The sequence below is a fragment of the Anguilla anguilla genome, chromosome 17 (assembly GCF_013347855.1).
Source record: "Anguilla anguilla isolate fAngAng1 chromosome 17, fAngAng1.pri, whole genome shotgun sequence".
NCBI classification, from domain to species: domain Eukaryota; kingdom Metazoa; phylum Chordata; class Actinopteri; order Anguilliformes; family Anguillidae; genus Anguilla; species Anguilla anguilla.
In genome coordinates this window covers 8,198,933-8,217,471 of record NC_049217.1, presented here as the reverse complement: position 1 = coordinate 8,217,471, position 18,539 = coordinate 8,198,933, and the positions used below count along the sequence as shown (strand labels likewise).

Sequence of the window (18,539 nt, the reverse complement as noted above, 5' to 3'; positions counted from 1 at the left end):
CATTCCGTTTATGTATGGCTGTTCCTTTCTTCTAGGAGGCAGGGCTCCCTGTTTGAACAGGTGTCACGGGCGTGAGCAGCGCCGATTTGCCTGGTGTGCAATACCCCTCGTTACCACCAGGTCGCGCATCGTAGTCATTGCTTTGAAGGGCCTAAGCAACCTTGTCACACAGATCCCTTACGTGTACAGATTTTATAAGGTCGCGTGCGCATATAGAAAAGGAGTAGCTGCTATGCACAGAACTTTTTACTTCTATTGAGAGCAGTTGCGCAATTCTTGACAAAAACAAAAAACGAAAAAAACACAGGTTTCCCTCAGGCAATATATTTGACTTTCACAAAATGCTATTTTACATTCTGCTTTTGGGCACCGGTCTTCAACGAAAACCATTCTGTCTTAAAGTTAGTTTTTAAGCCCTTTTCTTGTCTGTTGAAATGTGACAGCCCCACAGAACCGCCCCCTAATGCACGTCTTTTGTCAACTAAAATGGTCATTGCCCTGCCCCCACCCAAAAAATGTCTCTCCACAGCAACCCCTCCCCCTTTCTCAGATAACTCCCGCACCCTCCGCAACATTCCGCACAGGCAGCTGTTTGGACTCCCTCTGAGGTACGGGTCCTACAAGCACTTCGGCTTGCAGAGCAGGACACCGCTACAATGAGCGATCTGAAGCGAGAGAATTTCTGGAGTCTCGGTTGAGGGAACATTCCTGTGTGCGGGGCTAGCCGTCCACATGGCAACACTCCTTCCACAAATCCCAATTTGAAACGCCGCTGAATTGAGGTCAGCACCGCCGAACTTTCTTCTGAACTGTTGGCTGGAGCGCCCCGATTGATGCCAGGAATGTAAATAAGATAATAGAACGGATTAGGAAAATCATCACTTGAGACAAGAGTCGCAGTCTGCCAATTTTTTTTTTTTTTTTTTTTTTAAACTGCCGGTGAAAGCGGTTCCTTTGTTAAAACCTCACAATTACAATACCACTCAGAGTTCAGTTACCAATTTCAATTAAACCACATAAGCTAATGACAGCGTGTTGAACCGTACCGTTGTCTTTGGGTCAAATGACCCTTTTCTGAGCTTATCAGCAGTGAAAAAACCCCCTAAAATGAATGTAGCTTCAAATTGGAGTACTTTTCCCTGTAGTGGCCCAACCTTTAGAAAAGTTAAAAATTAACCTTTTTTATTTTTAAAAAGCTGTACACAGTCAGGGTACAAAGATTTGTACGAGTCTTTTAACCTTGCAGTTATGAAATCAGAAGTCTTAATCAGTTATACCACCACCCACCCATCTATTCTAGCACAAAAAAAAAAAAAAAAAAAAAAGTTGTAGTAAAAAGGACTACTAGAGACTGAAGCAATGCAGGCTCTAGACTGAAATAGGAAAACAGTTATGCACTGATTTATTGACAGGTTTGTTTGTTGTTGGCGTTTAAAATTCAAAGAGGCTTTATCACAGGGGTGCCTGGTGAGGCTGGGTTGCTTTTGACCCAGTGGATATGGTGTGCATACACATGAAGACCAGGGCTAAAGCAAGTTAAAAGCAGATAACCACTGCAGTGGTGAAACAGGAATGTCCAGTCAATGGTATTGTGCATTCCCTCAGCCAACAGTCAAATTAACCCTGTCCATCTGCACACTTATTGCAATACAGTGCCATCCAATGCAGTCACAGAATAAACTAAATTAGCTACATAATGGACAGATTAACACTTTCCCCCCCACCCGTTCCAATAATCCCATTATAAATCCAAAGGCCAAAAGAAAATCAATCTTTAAAACCAGGGGTCTCAAATTCCAGTCCTGGAGGGCCCCAGTCTCTGCTTTTTTTTTTGCGATTTCATTTTAATCTGCAGCCAATTAAGCCTCGGAAGTGAGGTGTCCGGACTCTTTAGCCAATCAGTGACTTGAATTACACGCTTAAGTGCAGGAGCACAAAGACCAGACATAGCTGCCTCCAGGATTTGAGTGAGATCACCGGTTTAAGACACAGCATACTAGGTAAGCCAATGATTTAAAGTAATAAAACTGCAACCTTGTCCTTTGCCCCAACATTCATGCAAGATGCACTTCGTAAGAGTCTTCGCCTTGCAGTACAATGAACCTTCAGCAATTAAACCCAGAGGTAGTCAAACTTTATTTCACAGTTCACATTCAAGGAACAATTTTTCTTTCAGACTGAATTTTGAGTTTAACAATGAAATAATGCAAAGTACTTTATATTGATAACGTTTTATTTTCAATGTTTGACTCTCCCAAAGTGGAGAACACCACATTAAAAACCAACAGGTTCACCAGCATGGTATATTCTAATCATCCATATAGAGATTGGAAGACTCCATTTAACGGTTTTGGGGAGAATGGGGGCCGGTACCCACCGCCTCCCCTAGCGATGTCAGCAATGTTCAGACCAGTGCAGTGCGTAGAAGGGAATGCTGGGACTGTGGAAGACTCAGTGCAGTGGACCTGGGAGAGAGAGAAGGGGGGGGAGAAGAGCGTTCGTTAGGTCTTTAGATTACCAAAATTTAATGAGCAAAAAGGCATAGGGACAAATAAGTACCACTTGTAGGTCATCCCAAACCCTCCTTCCTCTTGCAACTGCTCTGTGTTGCTTGTTTGGAGAAGAGCAAATTGGTCAGAAGCCAATTCACCTTTAACAGGCACAGACCTCTCCCTAGCTTAGTGTTGTCAGTAACTGCAGGTACAGCTCTACGGTACACTAAAGTGTCACAAGTTTATCCAGAAGAGCACAAGGAGTTTGGTCTTTCTACAATGTTCATATAGGCTACTTTGAGAACCCAGTACAATTTATGAATATAAAGGCACCCTCCACACATGCCTTTTACACCAATGGAGCAAACCATTGTTGGGGGCGCAGTGCATGCTGGAAGGGCACGGGTTACCCTGGCGATTAAACCCTTCCAGGGTGACACCTCACAGGACTCCTAGCCACAGCTGGCACAGTCTGTATTAGATTCTGACCAATAGGGAGCCACATTTACACATTTGACCAATGACTGTTGCTTCAGCAAAGGGGTCCCAAACTCCGTCCTGGGGAACCAGTGGGTATACTCGTTTCCATGCCAACCATTACTGCAACCTCAAGATTAACAACCATAATCTTTCTCAAGGAGACAGTCTATTGAGAGATTTACTCTTAAGGTCACATTGTATCAGAAATGGCCATTGCGTGCCATGAATAAATTCTCCCTACCCATATGCAAATGTATACTCTAAGCATATTATTTTTTAAGTATACCATTGTATACTTCAGAACACTTCATCTAGACTAATTAGACTAAGTACACAGAGTACAATAATTTTCACATGTATTCACGCCCCAGGACTGTTCAGTCTTCACTAGTCAGCAACTAGCTAAGACCCAGAGGCAAGTTGAACTCTAAACTGATCAGTTGAATGCAAAGTAACAAACCCTGCAGTCTCCAGCAGTTAAGCCTCCCAGTATTATACACAAACACAATAGGATTGGCCAGTGTTTGGTGCAGAGGCAAGAACTGATCAATTAATGCAGGCGATTACGGTTAGGAGCAGAGTAACAAAACCACAACGAAACTGGAGCTCTCATCCAGGTTTGGGGATCTCTGGGTTAAAAACAGCCATGGTGAAAAACCCCGTTTCCCAGAAAGCCCTTCAGTTTCCAATCAGCCAATTAACAATGCTCTTCAAAGCCTGTTCACTCAAACATTTAGATCACATTTCAGTCCGTCATGACCCTAATAAAACGCAGGCAGAACATCAAAGGATGGTGCACCTCAGAAAGGTGGTGGCATGAGCTGGACAGGATTTCCCCACCCCCGATACAGACCATGGGCGTGACTGTTCATGGTCGCCGCCCCCGTAGGAAGAGCCGACCAATGGGAGGGCTTACATTGTGAACGCTGTGCTCCTCTCAGGACGCCTCCGCCGCGGTCTTCAGACAGGCCTGGAACGCCTCCAGCAGGTCCTTGCAGCCGCCCTCCCCCTTCCCCTGGATGCTGGAACACAGAGTTAAAAACATCACTCCAACCCCACCTGGCACCGCACCACTCCTCCACCCCACCTGGACCTCACACTACAGCTGTGCTTTACACCTGACACTCAAACCCGAGCATCCCACTGCTGCCACACTGTTAGGGGCCTCCCAGTAAATCTGGACCCAATAGAGGCAGGCAGCGACGTGATGAATCAGTGACCGAGCAGCATGAGGGGGTGGAGACAAGGGCGGAGTTAACAGGGGGGTGGAAGTGTGATTGGCCTTAAGAAGCGCAGAGCCAGGAAACCGATGAACGCTCAGCGGTGCCGTGAACGCCAAGGGATCCACGGGCTCAAACGGTGAAACGCGGCACACACGCCCCCCTAGTGACGGGCGGTGAGTGACAGCGCCAGTCCGGGCGGCGGAACCGCTTCCTGCACACAGGTCTCAGATTACGGCTCCAAAGCACCGGCAGCAAAACCGCGCGCGGGTGCGACCCGGCAGATGCCCCGCTGACCCTGCACCGCACAACATCAGTCTCCTGGGGTTAGGGGTTCGAATGCAAACCTACAGAACTCAGTATTCATCCCCACCCCCTCCCCCAGTGCACACTGCTCATTTCCCCACAATGCACCAGGAAGCATTCTGGCTCTAAAATTGCTCAGATTGTAACGGACCCCTCATTTCATAGAGATCTCAAATAAAAAATAAATAAAATTAAAAAAAATTTTTTTTTTGTAAATGCAGGAATCCCTCTGGCACTCCAGGAACAGAATTACCTACTCCTGCTCCAAATGGTTTAAGCTTGAATACAGACAGCACCATTTCGGTTTCAGAGGGGCTGTGGGGTCAGCTAATCTGCCAGCACGCAGACCGACTCGGGTCAAGCAAGCTTTAACACGCATTGATCCCTGCAAGAGATTAGACAACATCCTAGGAGGCTCACGTTTAAAAAGAACTGACAAACCTTGCACTGAGCATGGGCAGCAAACATTCTCAAGAACTACGAGTAGTGCATTAAAGCAAATCTTCAAACATCCAGTGGAGTCAACTCAACATTTCAGGAAGATTAAGAGTTGTCTATAATCCATAAACCAAGCGAAACTATTGAGCTCATCCCCACCCCCACCCTCTTTAAATGGTCTGGGAAACATTCAATCAGCAATTATAATCAGAACACCCAGATATGTCCAGTCACATTTTGAATGTTCAATAGATCATAAACAAACAAATGGGCCAGCACTGTTCACAACAAACCCCAGTCCTCCTCTTGAAATCCAATAGTCACCCTACACATACAAAATAAGTTTGAAAACTAGAAGCGTGTGGTGGAGAAAGGTGCTGACAGGTTAGCCATATTAAGTTAAGTCAGCAGCGGGTAAAACCCAGAGGCTGGCACTTGTGACTGGAAGCTGACACTAACAGACGCAGACAGGTGTTGGGTGCAAAGCTACGGGCCGCTCTCATCTGTAAGGCCCACAAGGTCTGCTAATGAAGGCTAGCGCATTAGACTCTGCCAGGGAGAAACCTGCTGATGAAGACTCCCCCACACACAATTAGCCTGTACCGTTCAGAATAGCACCTTCCTGTAAGGAGATACAGCACAAGGGATTTTTTAGAGACTGATATTTGGAGGGAAATGAGGCTGGAAGTTTGAGGGCGCTCTGTAGCGAAGAAGTCACAGCTACGCGAGACTATGGAGAGCCTGCCCCCACGCTACCTCAGTGCACTCACTCACTGAGCTGGACCCGCCCACTTTCCATGCGAAGCGTCAAGCAAGAAAAATGTTTACATGTTCTACCGTCGAGGGCAAAATCCACCCCCCCTACCCCTCCTGTAGGGCGTAGCACATTAAAAATAAAGTACGCTCACAGAGGACATAATGTCCCGTCACAGCAGAATTATGGGTACTGCAGAAGAAAAGAGCAGTTTCAGCACAAAATTTAGCACATTGGTGACAAACTGACAGTCTACCATTTTAAAATAAGCAATGGATTCAAACATAACCAAGCAAGAAAAGGTCAACTAATTAACAGCTTTGGTGGAGAAAGTGTTGAGTAACCAAGACATCACCTCCTGACTCAACAGGCCCATGGGTTGAAGATCCAAATACACACAAGCAGAAAAACTAAAGCTAAGGCCCACCCTGGTCTTTGACTAAAGCATCAAATAATTGAACCCAACTCACCTGGTTTTGAGAGTCTGAACACGTCTAATTTTAAGTGAAATAAAACCCAGCAAATTGCTGTCCTACAAGGTCAGAGTTGAGGACCCCTGACTTAAAACTTCTTGTAAATACTTTAAAATCAATTGCAAGTACACTTAAATTTACAGAGTCAGAATGGTAACTAAATGAAGCCGCTGCAGTGCAAAACTGCTAGGTGGTTAGGGTCACAGAACACCATTTTGTTTTGACCTTGAGAAGGCCATGTTCGTGCACGTTCATAAGCAGTATGACAACACAAGGAACGTGCCAGACTCTCCACAGGTTAAATATTTTATGCAGAATTTAAGCAAATCAACACCTAGGATACAATACTTCTGTTCCTTTCCTGCAGTTTGTCAGAGCATGTGTAAGACTCAATCACCATGTACCTGTACAGAGCATATGCCATTACTTTGCCTGACTAACTTGTGCTGGCTAAAGTACAGTGCTCCACAGTACTACAAGACTCCACTTCCCAGAATTCTGTTCCTATTGCATTTAAAGAGAAATGTCCTCCAAACTGACTTTTCAGGAGCCTCAAGTCGCTCCCTCGTCCTGCACATCTCAGAAGTCTATCAAAGCAAACCCTGAAATCAAAGAAAAACCATTTCAAGTACAGGGGAAGACACCCCCCACACCATTAAATAAAAATAAATAAAGACATGAAGTAGACAGCTACCACCCCCAAATATAACTTGTCCTCCCAGAGGTCACAAGGTCACGTAGGCTGGACTCGGGCCTAGCTCACCGCCTGACCTCTCCTTGGGCACGTTCTGAAGCTTGCACAACGTTACCCCCGCCGGGGTCAAACTGCAGTTTGCATCCAGCACAATCTGTTCCGATGGAGATAACCACGCTGCAGTGTCAGCGCTCGGACGGTTATGTCAGACACCGAACGTTAGCGCCACGGTCAGTGGGATCCAATCTTCCCACACACACACACACACACACCTCCACCCTCCATCCACAAAACCTGAGACCACAAAACCAGATTAATACAGAGGGAAGAGATTCAATTAGTCATATGCACAAAACATCCAAGAGAAACACAGCACATGGAAGCTCAGAGTTAGGATATCGATAAGGACAGGGATCACAAACGGACATGGAAAAATTAAACCAGACGGGCGAATTCCAGGCACCAAATGGGCTGTGCACGCGAGCATCGTTTGACCATCATCTTTGAAATTCTTCAACATGGCCAGACACCCCATTCTCTCCCTCTCCCATCTGTCCACCAAACCGCTGTGTCCCCATGTCCCCTGTCTCAAAGACGCACACACCCTCAAAAACCATGCACACGGCCCAGCACAGGTCCACCCCTCAGTCTCCTTCAAGCAAAACACATCAGGGCACGACTACACAACCAAACTTCACCCCCAGACCCAGACCCAGACCCAGACCCTCCAACCCCCCCCCCCCCCCAGTTAGAACTCGTACAGACAGGCGAATGAGTCAGCGTTCAGGCGTAGGAACGGGGGCCCCACGGCCCGAGGAACCTGAACGCCGGCGGGCGGGCTCCACTCACCACTTGTCCAGCTCCTCCTTGATGACCTGGCATGGCGCGGGAACAGGAGCGTCAGCCTGGACGGGCGCGGCAGTCTCTGAGTCCGACATTTTCTATCTGACGTGCGTTTCCGTGCTCCTGCGCTTGTGAGAGAAGGGGGAAGAGAAGAGGAACGTTAAAGGGAGGAGGGCAGAGGTGGTCTGGGGGAAGAGGAAGGGGAGGGGGGAGTGAAAGGGAGAGCGCATGTGGAGGAAGGGGGGAGGGGGAGGGCTTGCTGAGGAGAGAAAGAATGCAAGTGGGCCAGCAGTACATACATCAGCATGTGCACATGCAAGCTAACCATATGGGCAGGGCTATATAGGCAGCAGACCAACTGGAGTTCCAGAGCAGCAACGAATTAGCATAGAGACTGAAGAGGGTCATTTTACTACACCGCCATAGGCCATGTCCATGAGGGTGGCAGGAAGAGGGGGGGGGGGGGGGAAACGACGGTGGGGGAGAAAAAAAAAAAAAAAAAGTTTCACAACTAGGTCCTGGGGTCACATTGTTTACTAGTTTCAACTCCAGCAGAGCTCTCCACGATTTACGTTAGCCTGAGTCAACCAAATTTCTCTTCCATTTCTGCTATAAATGAAAGTGAATGACTTGAGCTGCTGGCATGTACCAATATTTCATTCAATCAACTTCTGTTCTCAATATGCACGTCAAATTTTACATGCCACCTTCAGCACTTAATTGTTACTGGCTCCACTGAACAACCAGTCCCTGTTAGTGGAACAATCAGCACTACCAACTTAATGAGCACACACAAACCTTTGAAACACCTTGACTTCTAGCCTTTGTAAAAAAAAGGGGGGGGGGGGGGGGGGGGGGGGGGGGGGGGAAACAAGACCAGCCACTCTTAATCTAAAAAGGAAATGACAGATTACTCAACCAGGCATCATCTCCAGATTAGCAGCAGACAGCTCATTTTAGGAAATTTACAGCTCCGCAGTATAAACTGCATTAGGTCCCACGTCCAGAGCTCGAGCAAACACAGCCCCTGAAAGCCCCACCTGGTGGGAACGGAAGCGCGCAGCGCGGATGAATGGACTGCCGTGTCTGTGGAGAAGAGCTACAGCTCTCCCGTCTCGATTGGTTCAGACGCACTGGCTGCCAATTTACGCCATCAACTGGCAGGACGCGCCATTGCGTCTAGTTACAGTACTCCTGGCACATTCAAGGAGCTCCCCTGAAATCCCCAGAAAGCCGAACTGAACAAGCCTGTCTCTCCCGAAGCGTTGTACAAAGCAGTTTTACCGCACGTCCGGAATCTTTAGGTGATGTGGGCAAGACTTAAGATATGTCGCTTAAAATTTCTGCAATGAGTTTGGAGGGAAGGAGCTGAGACAGTCGCGAAAAGCATATAGGCTTCGATTAGCACGCAGCCACGTACAGGGGAAATTTTAAACACGTTTAGCACACGAGCTCATTTTGTTCTAAAACTATTATGAAAAGAATACTGTAGGACATCCACTATGGCGTAAATAGTGTAAACCCATTTCATTAGCATATCATTAACATGCATGTTACATAAGGGACTGCCGTTTCTGAAGCCAATAGACAAGTGAGACGTTATTGTTCCAAAACTAGTAAAAACAAGAGTTAGGGGAAAACATTTTAACATTCCATATGCAGAGTTCAAACGTGCAACCACCTTACCCTACAGTCCTTTGACCCTAACACATGTACGGTGTAGCAAAGACCTCGGACTGAAGCGGTTAAATGTATAGGCTATCGTAAATTGTGAAAGAGCAGATCTATTTAAACTAAACAAACAGCAGCCGCCAAGTTACGGCAAACATAATGCGTCCATTCATTATGTAAAAGAAGCGGACAGATTCACTTTCGGTGCATCTACCCAATACTTCATCTCGTCCTGCCATTTTCAAATGCTTACCACAGCCAAACTGAATAGTTAAAGATTAGATAGCCAATTAAAACAGAAAAAGTTCAAACAAATGGGCGTCAACGAATGCCTTTCATTTTAGACCTGTCTTCGTATTACGTTCACTTCCTTATCCTCGTCTTTATTTATGCATTCCTTATTTTTACTGCATCACCCATATGGTAACATTCACATTGACACTGACATCACATATGTAGCTAAAAATATGGAAACATACGCTTAAAATAGCATAACAGCCGTTTTAAAACTTTTGTCACTCCCCTATTTAACAGATTATTTTTAAAAGCATTTTCAAATAGGCCTATGTTAAAAACAAACTACTCAATAAGCAGAGTAACACAGCATGTAGTTTTCCAATGCACGCCCCCCAGCACGTGCGTTTTCTTACCAGGTCACCTTGTAGGCTAGTCAGTCTCAGAGCGCTGTGTCGAAACTACATTTATAGCCTACCTGGGTTAACGACCAACCCCATGCACACCTGTAACCAATTGCGTCTCTTTTAACTGTAGTCTTTTGAGTCTGGGAAATGTAGTATTCCACTGTTGTATGTTGTCTCGTACAGGCAGTGTTCGCTTGAGACAACATCGTTGCATTCACTTGGCTATACTTGTACAAAAATACAGGTTTAGTTGTGTCGTGTAAACATTCACTATACAGCGTACATTCAGAAGTTATCTTACGGTGATGCGCACCCAGAGCCTTGCTCGGCTTTTCTTTTTTAAAATGCAAACTACTGTTCCAACAACCAGTTCCCAATTCCCCATTCTCCGCCCCCTGAATACCACCCCCTAAATCTCGGCACACTGTGTTCCTAATATAGAATGCATTAATATTAAACTTAAACCGTCTTTGTTGAGTTTAATTAAATTATCATTAAATGTCACCCAATTATCTTTGTCCATTGTGACGGAACCGCGTTAAATTGGAAAGCTTAATGCATATTTACTGCCCTGACACACTGGAAAACAGATTTTTATTTGCACCAAATGCCAACATTTACGCCGCATTTAATGTTTTAAATGTCCCTGTGTTCAAAAACAGTCATAGGTTTTGGCAACGCTGCCGCAATCAATACAGATTGATCTTAAATGAGAAAAGTAGGCTATATACATATTTGCCACAGTCTATAATTTCGTTTCATAAAATATTGCAAACTACGGTTAATCTAGCATCTTGAAACACTTTGACGTTCTTCGCTTTTTGCCATTAAAAATAGTAATCAGATTTTTTTGCATTTTGTTCAACATCATCAGCGAGAGACAAAAATGTGTTTTGCGATTTCCATTGTACATTTTTCAAGCACGAGCTGCGGCCGTTCGAACACCCCAGAACACCCCATCTCCATTTCAAGACGGTATTTTACACGGAATGACGCAAAAAAATGAAATTTATTGAATAATTAGGCAGGGAAACGTGTGGAAATTTTTCATCCAAACTTGGGGGGAAAAAGAAAAATAACATTCGAGAGAGACCGGAAGAGGGCCCCTCTGCCAGCAAAGCCTGAAAAAAAGAAGGTTTTCTCATTGGTTGAGGAGGGGGCTTTAACAGGTATTTGTTAGCATAGGCAGTTCAAGTCCTGGCCTGCCCATCTACAGTTAAACATTACCCACTGATTTAAAGGAACAGACTCTTCAACTTCATCAAGGTCTTCACCCCTAGATATATGCCGCCATTGTCGTCCCCCCCCCCCCTCCAGACATAAACGAGCACAGGCACAAAACTTGAAATCTAATTTTCATACCTGAAAGACAGAATTGGAGGACAGCGACAGGCCTACAGGCCTATGTGTTTCCACTGTACACAGAGCGAGCCGTGGGTGGGGTCTTAGCCAGGCCTAGTGGGTCTCTGGTTAGATAAAGACCTTCTCAATGTCAGGCAAACATTGCTAGAGGACACAGGCAGGTCTTGGAGACGGCGGGTGGGGGGTGAGGTGAGGGTAGGAGTAGGAGTAGGGGTAGGGGTGGGGGCGGGGCCAGGGGCAGGCTAGCGTGCTGGTGACCAATGAGGCACAGACACAGAGAGGCGAAAGAGTGAGATAACTACGCCAGCACTCTGCAGAGTGACTCCACACTGGGACATGTATTTGCACATGATTTATGGGGGTCTGTGTCCTATAGTGTTTCAAAGCTCAAAACAGAGCACGCAGCACATATGAAGTACCTTTTCAATAAACATACAGCTAAACACACACATATACATACATACATACATACATACACACACACAGGCACGCCTGCACACATACACATACATACATACATACACACACACACACACACACACCTGCACAGACACGCACATATGCACACAAACCACTACAGAGGCCTCCCAGTGGGGGATTTTTCAGGCGTACTTTTCCATACCAGAATACCACTGTAATTACCCTCCTGCTGAGAGAGGCCATGTAAGACACGTGTGTCTCTCCATGTAAAATACATATTCTCACATTCACAACACATTCACTGAGCTAAGACAGGCAGCTAGGCTCATTAGGCTACACACACACACACACACACATACACACACACACATATATATATATGTATGTATATGCTTGCAGCCGTTCTAGTGAAGTAACAGTAGTAAAGACCTCACGAGGACAACCTGGTGAAGACATTAGCCTTTCCGTGTAGTGTTTCTGTAATGGCAGGCAAAGGTTTGATGAAGACCCTTAGCTGTGACCTGAGATTCAAGTTAAAAATGAGATAAAACCTTTTTTCTTTTTGGCTGAATCCCCTGGCTGAGTTCTAGTTTTTGTTCATCAAAGGTTTCCCTTTCACAGGCATCCTTCTTGGTGAGAAAATGTCGTGTTTTTGTGAATTTCCGTGTTTTTCGTCTTCAAGCCAGAGGCATAACTCCAGGCACTGAAGCAGTGGGGCAGGTCTAATGATGTAATTTCAGTATTTTCCTCAAAATTTCTCGCTGCATAATAACATAAATATGACAGATTGATTACATAAATAATGTAAATAAAATCAAATACCAAATCAAGCGCAAATAAAAACACAAAAAATGTAGCAATTTGTAAAATATAATTAAATTAAGTTTAAATAACGTTAGATCCACGACAGGGTTCCACCGGTAGGTCGGAAACACTGCTGCGCTGTGGAGATGACCGTGAGCCCTGGAGTGCAATGACCCTGCGTAAGGTTTCAGAACAGACGCGGTGTTTGGCAACCAGAGGTGCAGGCTGCAAAAGTCTTCAGGGACAGCAGAGGGCGCTAGATCTAAGCCCGTTATTTTAATGTTTAACATGAAAGGACGGTAAAGAGTACGAGTCCTTTGCTTCTCGGAGTAAAGACTCTTCACCTGGAGAACACCTGTGGCAAAAGATTCTTCACCTGGGGAACACCTGTAGCGGCACAGGTGCCAGATCTAAGCCCATTATTTTAACGTTTAACGTCAAAAGACAGTAAAGAGTATGTGTCCCTTGCTTCTCCGGTAAAGATTCTTCACCTGGAGAACACCTGTAGCAGCACAGGTACAGAAACCTAGCCCATTATTTTAACGTTTAACTTCAAAGGACAGTAAAGAGTACGAGTCCTTTGCTTCTCAAAGTAAAGACTCTTCACCTGGAGAACACCTGTGGCAAAAGATTCTTCACCTGGAGAACACCTGTAGCGGCACAGGTGCCAGATCTAAGCCCATTATTTTAACGTTTAACGTCAAAGGACAGTAAAGTGTATGTGTCTCTTGCTTCTCCGGTAAAGATTCTTCACCTGGAGAACACCTGTAGCAGAACACCTGGGCTGAGGCCTTGCCTGTGATCCACCAGCGGGGTAAAGAGGCGCTATATCGAATCCCTGGTGCGGCTGGCCCATCTGTCTGCTGAGTGTAGGAGGAGATTAGTGTGGAAATGAAGGAGACCATTCTTAACAGCTATTATTACCAAAGTGAAACACCCAAGGCGAAAATAAAGGCTAAATAATGCTATTAAAAATATAGTATTATTATTATTGTTGTTGTTGTTGTTGTTCATGTTGTTATCATCATCATCATTTATATGGTTATTGTAAATTCTACTACTACTGATAATAATAACCACAACAACAATAATAATATTGTTGTGTTGTTGTTTTTTTTGTTGCTGTTGTTGTCATAATCATTAATAACATAATTTTAAATATCACTAATAAAATAATAATTCTCTAAAGGTTGAGATTTTCGTTCTTTTGCTTTCTGGACTGGCATTACATAGCCGTCTGTGACAACAGGTGAACCAAGGGCCTGTAATGTAAACAAGAACGCACCGACATTTCTTTCAATTCCGCCCAAACATTTCGCCCGCGGTACGTCACAGGTGTGCGTCATGCACCCAAACAACTCCGGAGCATTCTTATGGGTATTCATTCGTTCATTTTCGACAAACCTCACGACAATGTTTCTCATTATCGCAGCACAGGAGAGAACTAGTTCAGCCTCAGTCGGACACCATGAATACCCAAACCGGCGTGGCTGAGGACCGTATAAAATGGGAAGGGGTGGACGGAGATCCAAGGAACGGCAGAAGAACGAAGACAGAGTGAGAGATGGCTCAGCGATTTAAAGGAAGCAGCCTCTTCTTGACAGGTGAGCACACTTGTGAGGATGAGTTTGTACTGGTGGGGTGGCAGTGTATAATGGAGAAGGAGCTGTAACCTATGGGTCACAGGTTCGATTCCCAGGTAGAACACTGCCGTTGTACCCTAGAGCAAGGTACTTAAGGTACTTATACATCCAGCTGTATAAACGGATGCAATGTAAATGTTATGTAAAAGTTGTGTGAGTCTCTTTGGATAAGAGCTGCTATCTGCTAAATGCTAATGTACTGGTGAGTGTATACTACGCAGCATGCATCCTTCTTCTACAGTCTAGTGCCTCTCCATCTGAGAGTCTTTCCACTGGTCTCAGTGAGGACAATATCTTTGAGATCCCTCAAGACAGTACGTAAATCCAATCCATTATTATCACCCAGGATAAGGATGCACACAACTACATCTAAATGTACGCTAAATCATCTGAATTTAGCACGGTGCACGGTGACTGACGGCGGCCATTTTGTCTGAGTTGCAGCTCTGCTGTGTCTGGCGAGCCAGGGGTACGCGGTGGGACTCGGCGACATGCTGGAGCGGGCGTCGCAGCTGTCCGACAAGCTTCACTCTCTCAGCACGTCCTTGACCAACGACCTGGTCAGTGCCCGCCCGCCCGCGTCCGGCTGGCCGTCTCCGCCTCGCTGACTCTCACTCCCGCTTCTGTTACCGCGTTCAGAAAAGAGCCACACTCAACACTGTGAAATCTCTCTCGTGGTAGTGAAGTCTAGGTTGTGTGAATCGGCGTGTTTATCCAGGGTGGGGTTAATCAGTGTGTTAATCCCTGGATTTCATCTTTGTGGTGTTAATTAGTGTTTATTCAGGGTGGTGTTAATAAGTATGTTAATATCTGGTGGTGTTAATCAGTGTGGTGTTAATTCGTGTTAATCAGGGTTAATCGGTTCCTCTCATTGCGCTGTTCCCCTCTCAGGACACCCATTTCCCTCCGATGGGAAAGATCCTGATGCCACGCCCCTCCATGTGCCACACGGCTTCCCTCCAAACCCCTCACGACAAGGACCAGGCTTTGAGAGTGCCGGTGGGTTCCGTCTTCACACACAGGCCTGGACTCGCTCAACATCCATCCTGCGCTCTTATTCAAAATTCACAAGAGAGCCCTAGCTTACTTCCTGAAAGACAGTTTTGCGGGGTCATTTTTGGCGACTGCTTAAGTCGCCAAACTGTGGTCTGTGAAGAAAAACATTGCATTTGTCAGTTAAAATTAAGGACAAACGCATGAATCTCTGGTCTGTGTGCTTTGCACTTCACACGGGGTGTGTGGCGTGAGATAATATATCGGAATTATGAAATGTGCGAATACGACAGCGCCATGTTTATATTTATGCTCCTGCTCAGCTATCCACTAGCGGACCTTCATCGGGCTGATTTGCAAAATTCTGAGATGGTCAGTTATGCCCCGGGTTTTCAAGAGGGGCTCTGCAAAGGTGGAGATGGCGGGGGGGTCTCCCTTCTGTTGGGTCCATGATTTCATTCTCCTCTCCCAGTCTGCAGGCACAATTCCCTGGTCCCCGATTGCAATCTCACCCTCACCCCCAACCCTTTTGTGACCTTTATGAATCCCTTTTCTAAATATAAAAAATGTAACTTATGACTGGAGTCCCGTGGATGCCTTTGAGTCTGGGTTGGGATACCTGGATCAAAACCGGTTGAAAACTCCTGGGCTATGCTGACGATTGGCCACTAGGGGGCACTGTATGCTCACGGGCAGTATTGTATGCGGTCAGCGTGTAGTAGGTTCTTATTTACGGACGTATTAAGTGCTATTGTGCAGAATGCTACCCGCAGCAGGTCCTTGGCTAGCCAAATGTCCGTTTCTGCACCCTCCCCCAAGGAATCAGAGCTGCTGTCCATCGCCCGCGCGCTCCTGCTGTCCTGGAACGATCCCCTGCTCCTGCTCGCCTCCGAGGCGCCCACGCTGTCCCATCCGCAGAACGGCGCCATCTACAGCAAAACAAGGGAACTGCAGGACCAGTCCAACAGCCTGAGCTCTGGGCTGGACAGGCTGATTCACAAGGTGAGTGCTGGGACATCACACTGTGTACAGTATAAGGGTAATTGGTATCCCCACAACCAACCTCGTGGAACTAAACAAAAAGGCCATTGCACGCATTGCAACCTCAACAGAACAGGACATCACACACCCACTCAACCACCACCTTACCCTACTGCCCTCCGGGCGCAGGTGCAGAGCACTGAGGTGCAGAAGGGCTTGCTTTGGGAAAAGCTTGATCCCCACAGCTATAGCCGCCTGACCAACAGGCCTCGCTGAACAGGCCTGAGTGTGTACTGTTGTCCGTCATTGTATGTTGTTACCGTGTGCTGTTGTATGTACTGCTGTCTGATGGGTACAGTGCTGTGGAAAGGAATTTCCCCCTTGGCGACAATGAAGTCTAAAGTCTAACCAGAGATCATCTGGTGCAGCATCCCAAGACTTCTCATTACACACTTCCACATACAAATCCTAAATAACGCTTTCATATATACCTGAAATGACACTTTCATGCAAATTCAAAATTACACACTTCCACATGCAAACCCAAGATGAGGGCGCGGCCGACAGGTCCCGAGGAGCGAAGCAGGTGGCCGTGTGAATAACGCGGGCGACCCCGCCCCTCTTCCCGGTTCCGTCCTGCAGATTGGCTCCTCCTCCAAGTCCCTCTCCCCCCTCCCCTTCCAAGGCGGCGACCTCGGCAGCGACAAGAACTCCCGCCTCATCAACTTCTACTTCCTGCTGTCCTGTTTCCGTCGGGACTCCCACAAAATCGACAACTTTCTCAAGCTCCTCCGTTGCAGGGCAGCCAAGCAGGACCGGTGCTAAACTGGGGGAGGGGGATATTCTAATTTGGGCTACAGTATAAAAAATAAGCTTATTTTTTTATTCTTTTTAGAAATGTTCATCGAATCACAGACCTGGATTCAGCCCCATTCCTAATACTTAATTTATAATTTTGTACTATGCCTTATTGTACACACTTAAAAGAACATATCCTGCACAAAATTGACAGATCAGAAAACTTGAAAAAGGGAAGGGATTTTAATCCCGCACTCATTCAAATATTTGCAACCTGTGTCTGCAATACTGCAATAACATCAACATAACTTATGCAAATTACTGTCTAAAGACACCTTTAAGGTGTCAAAATTGTTGAGGACCGTCACCATTTAATTATCAACCCAGATCGCTGAACTACAGATTTTGTTTTATTCTTGGAAACTACTGTTGCTACACAAATGACAATAAAATTCTATCTTGCATAACAGACTGTTTGTGGCATTCTTAAATATTACATTTTTAAGTTTGAGAATAATTGTATTTAATCTGTGCACTGGTTTTCATAACATAATCCCATTTTATACCATTAACTGAACTGCCAACAAAAACTTTCATAGTAATTCTGTCCCCAAACTCCACTGTCCATGATTATCGCTATACTAATCCAGAAAGCGCTGGTAAATGTCATAGTAACGCACATTAACCTGTATAAACATTTTTCTGTCTGACATAACGGACTGCGTTTCAAATATACTCCAATACAGAGACGTGCGTGACGACACAAACACAGACCAGTCTCCAGGAAGAGATAAATGGACACACGCGAGTTTCCGATTGTTTTCTAGCCTACCATTAAAATGGTAATCCTACAATAGAATTCAACAATCCACATATATATATATACACGAGTAGAATGTCTGCCCTTCACTTTATTGATGGCCTATCAGTGCTTAAGGGAGTCGAGCCAGCATGGAGGGGCTATATAATCCAGGAGGGACAGTGCAAAGTCTCGTGTGGGCGAGTTGGTGCTCGGTGTAAAGACGCTGTTGGGCTCTTACTGAGACGCAGAACCTTCAGAACCAGACGAGAACCTCACCTGCCGTGTTACCCAGCGCCAAGAAGCTCAATCGCAGGGGACCCCAGAACGAAAGCCAATGGGAGAGAGAAGGGGTGTGGTCCGACAGGAAGCCTGTCCCGCGCGTGTATTAGCTGTGTGTGTATTAGCTGTGTGGTAGCTGTGCGTGTATTAGCTGCATGTGTATTAGCTGCGTGTGTATTAGATGTGTGGTAGCTGTGCGTGTATTAGCTGTGCGTGTATTAGCTGTGTGGTAGCTTTGCGTGTATTAGCTGTGCGTGTATTAGCTGCGTGTATTAGCTGTGTGGTAGCTTTGCGTGTATTAGCTGTGTGGTCGCAGTGCATGGTAATGGTGCAAACACAAAAAATGAGACCCTGCATGAACTTCAGTTTCCCCATTTATTTTATTAAAAAAGAAGCAAAAAAAAAAAAAAAGAAAAAAAATCCAAAAGCTTGAACGTCCTGACAG

At 45.8% G+C, this 18,539-nt stretch overlaps 1 protein-coding gene and 1 long non-coding RNA gene across 11 annotated transcripts; one reads left to right on the top strand and one right to left on the bottom strand.

The window, feature by feature from the left end:
* The first annotated feature begins 722 nt into the window (after window positions 1-722).
* On the top strand, window positions 723-17,570 carry prl (prolactin). The gene is made up of 6 exons (XM_035398512.1): window positions 723-782; window positions 14,036-14,202; window positions 14,686-14,801; window positions 15,133-15,240; window positions 16,054-16,236; window positions 16,858-17,570. The coding sequence occupies exons 2-6, from the start codon at window positions 14,163-14,165 to the stop codon at window positions 17,038-17,040; spliced, it is 630 nt and encodes a 209-aa protein (XP_035254403.1). The 5' UTR covers window positions 723-782; window positions 14,036-14,162; the 3' UTR covers window positions 17,041-17,570.
* On the bottom strand, window positions 2,113-11,393 carry LOC118216904. 10 transcript variants are annotated; one of them, XR_004763095.1, is made up of 4 exons: window positions 11,375-11,393; window positions 7,707-7,823; window positions 3,889-3,994; window positions 2,113-2,465 (listed from the first exon to the last, which is right to left on the bottom strand). It is a non-coding gene; the product is annotated as an uncharacterized LOC118216904 (long non-coding RNA). The 10 variants fall into 10 exon arrangements; XR_004763096.1 differs by having other exon boundaries at window positions 7,707-7,828; window positions 11,375-11,389; XR_004763094.1 differs by lacking the exon at window positions 11,375-11,393 and adding an exon at window positions 10,314-10,338.
* Window positions 17,571-18,539: the final 969 nt, after the last annotated feature.

What these genes read in the sequence shown, in the direction of transcription:
- prl (XM_035398512.1), top strand. Translation starts at nt 14,163, where the DNA reads ATGGCTCAGCGATTTAAAGGAAGCAGCCTCTTCTTGACAG. An exon ending in CGTCCTTGACCAACGACCTG is followed by an intron (nt 14,802 to 15,132) that starts GTCAGTGCCCGC and finishes TTCCCCTCTCAG; the next exon opens with GACACCCATTTCCCTCCGAT. An exon ending in TGGACAGGCTGATTCACAAG is followed by an intron (nt 16,237 to 16,857) that starts GTGAGTGCTGGG and finishes TCCGTCCTGCAG; the next exon opens with ATTGGCTCCTCCTCCAAGTC.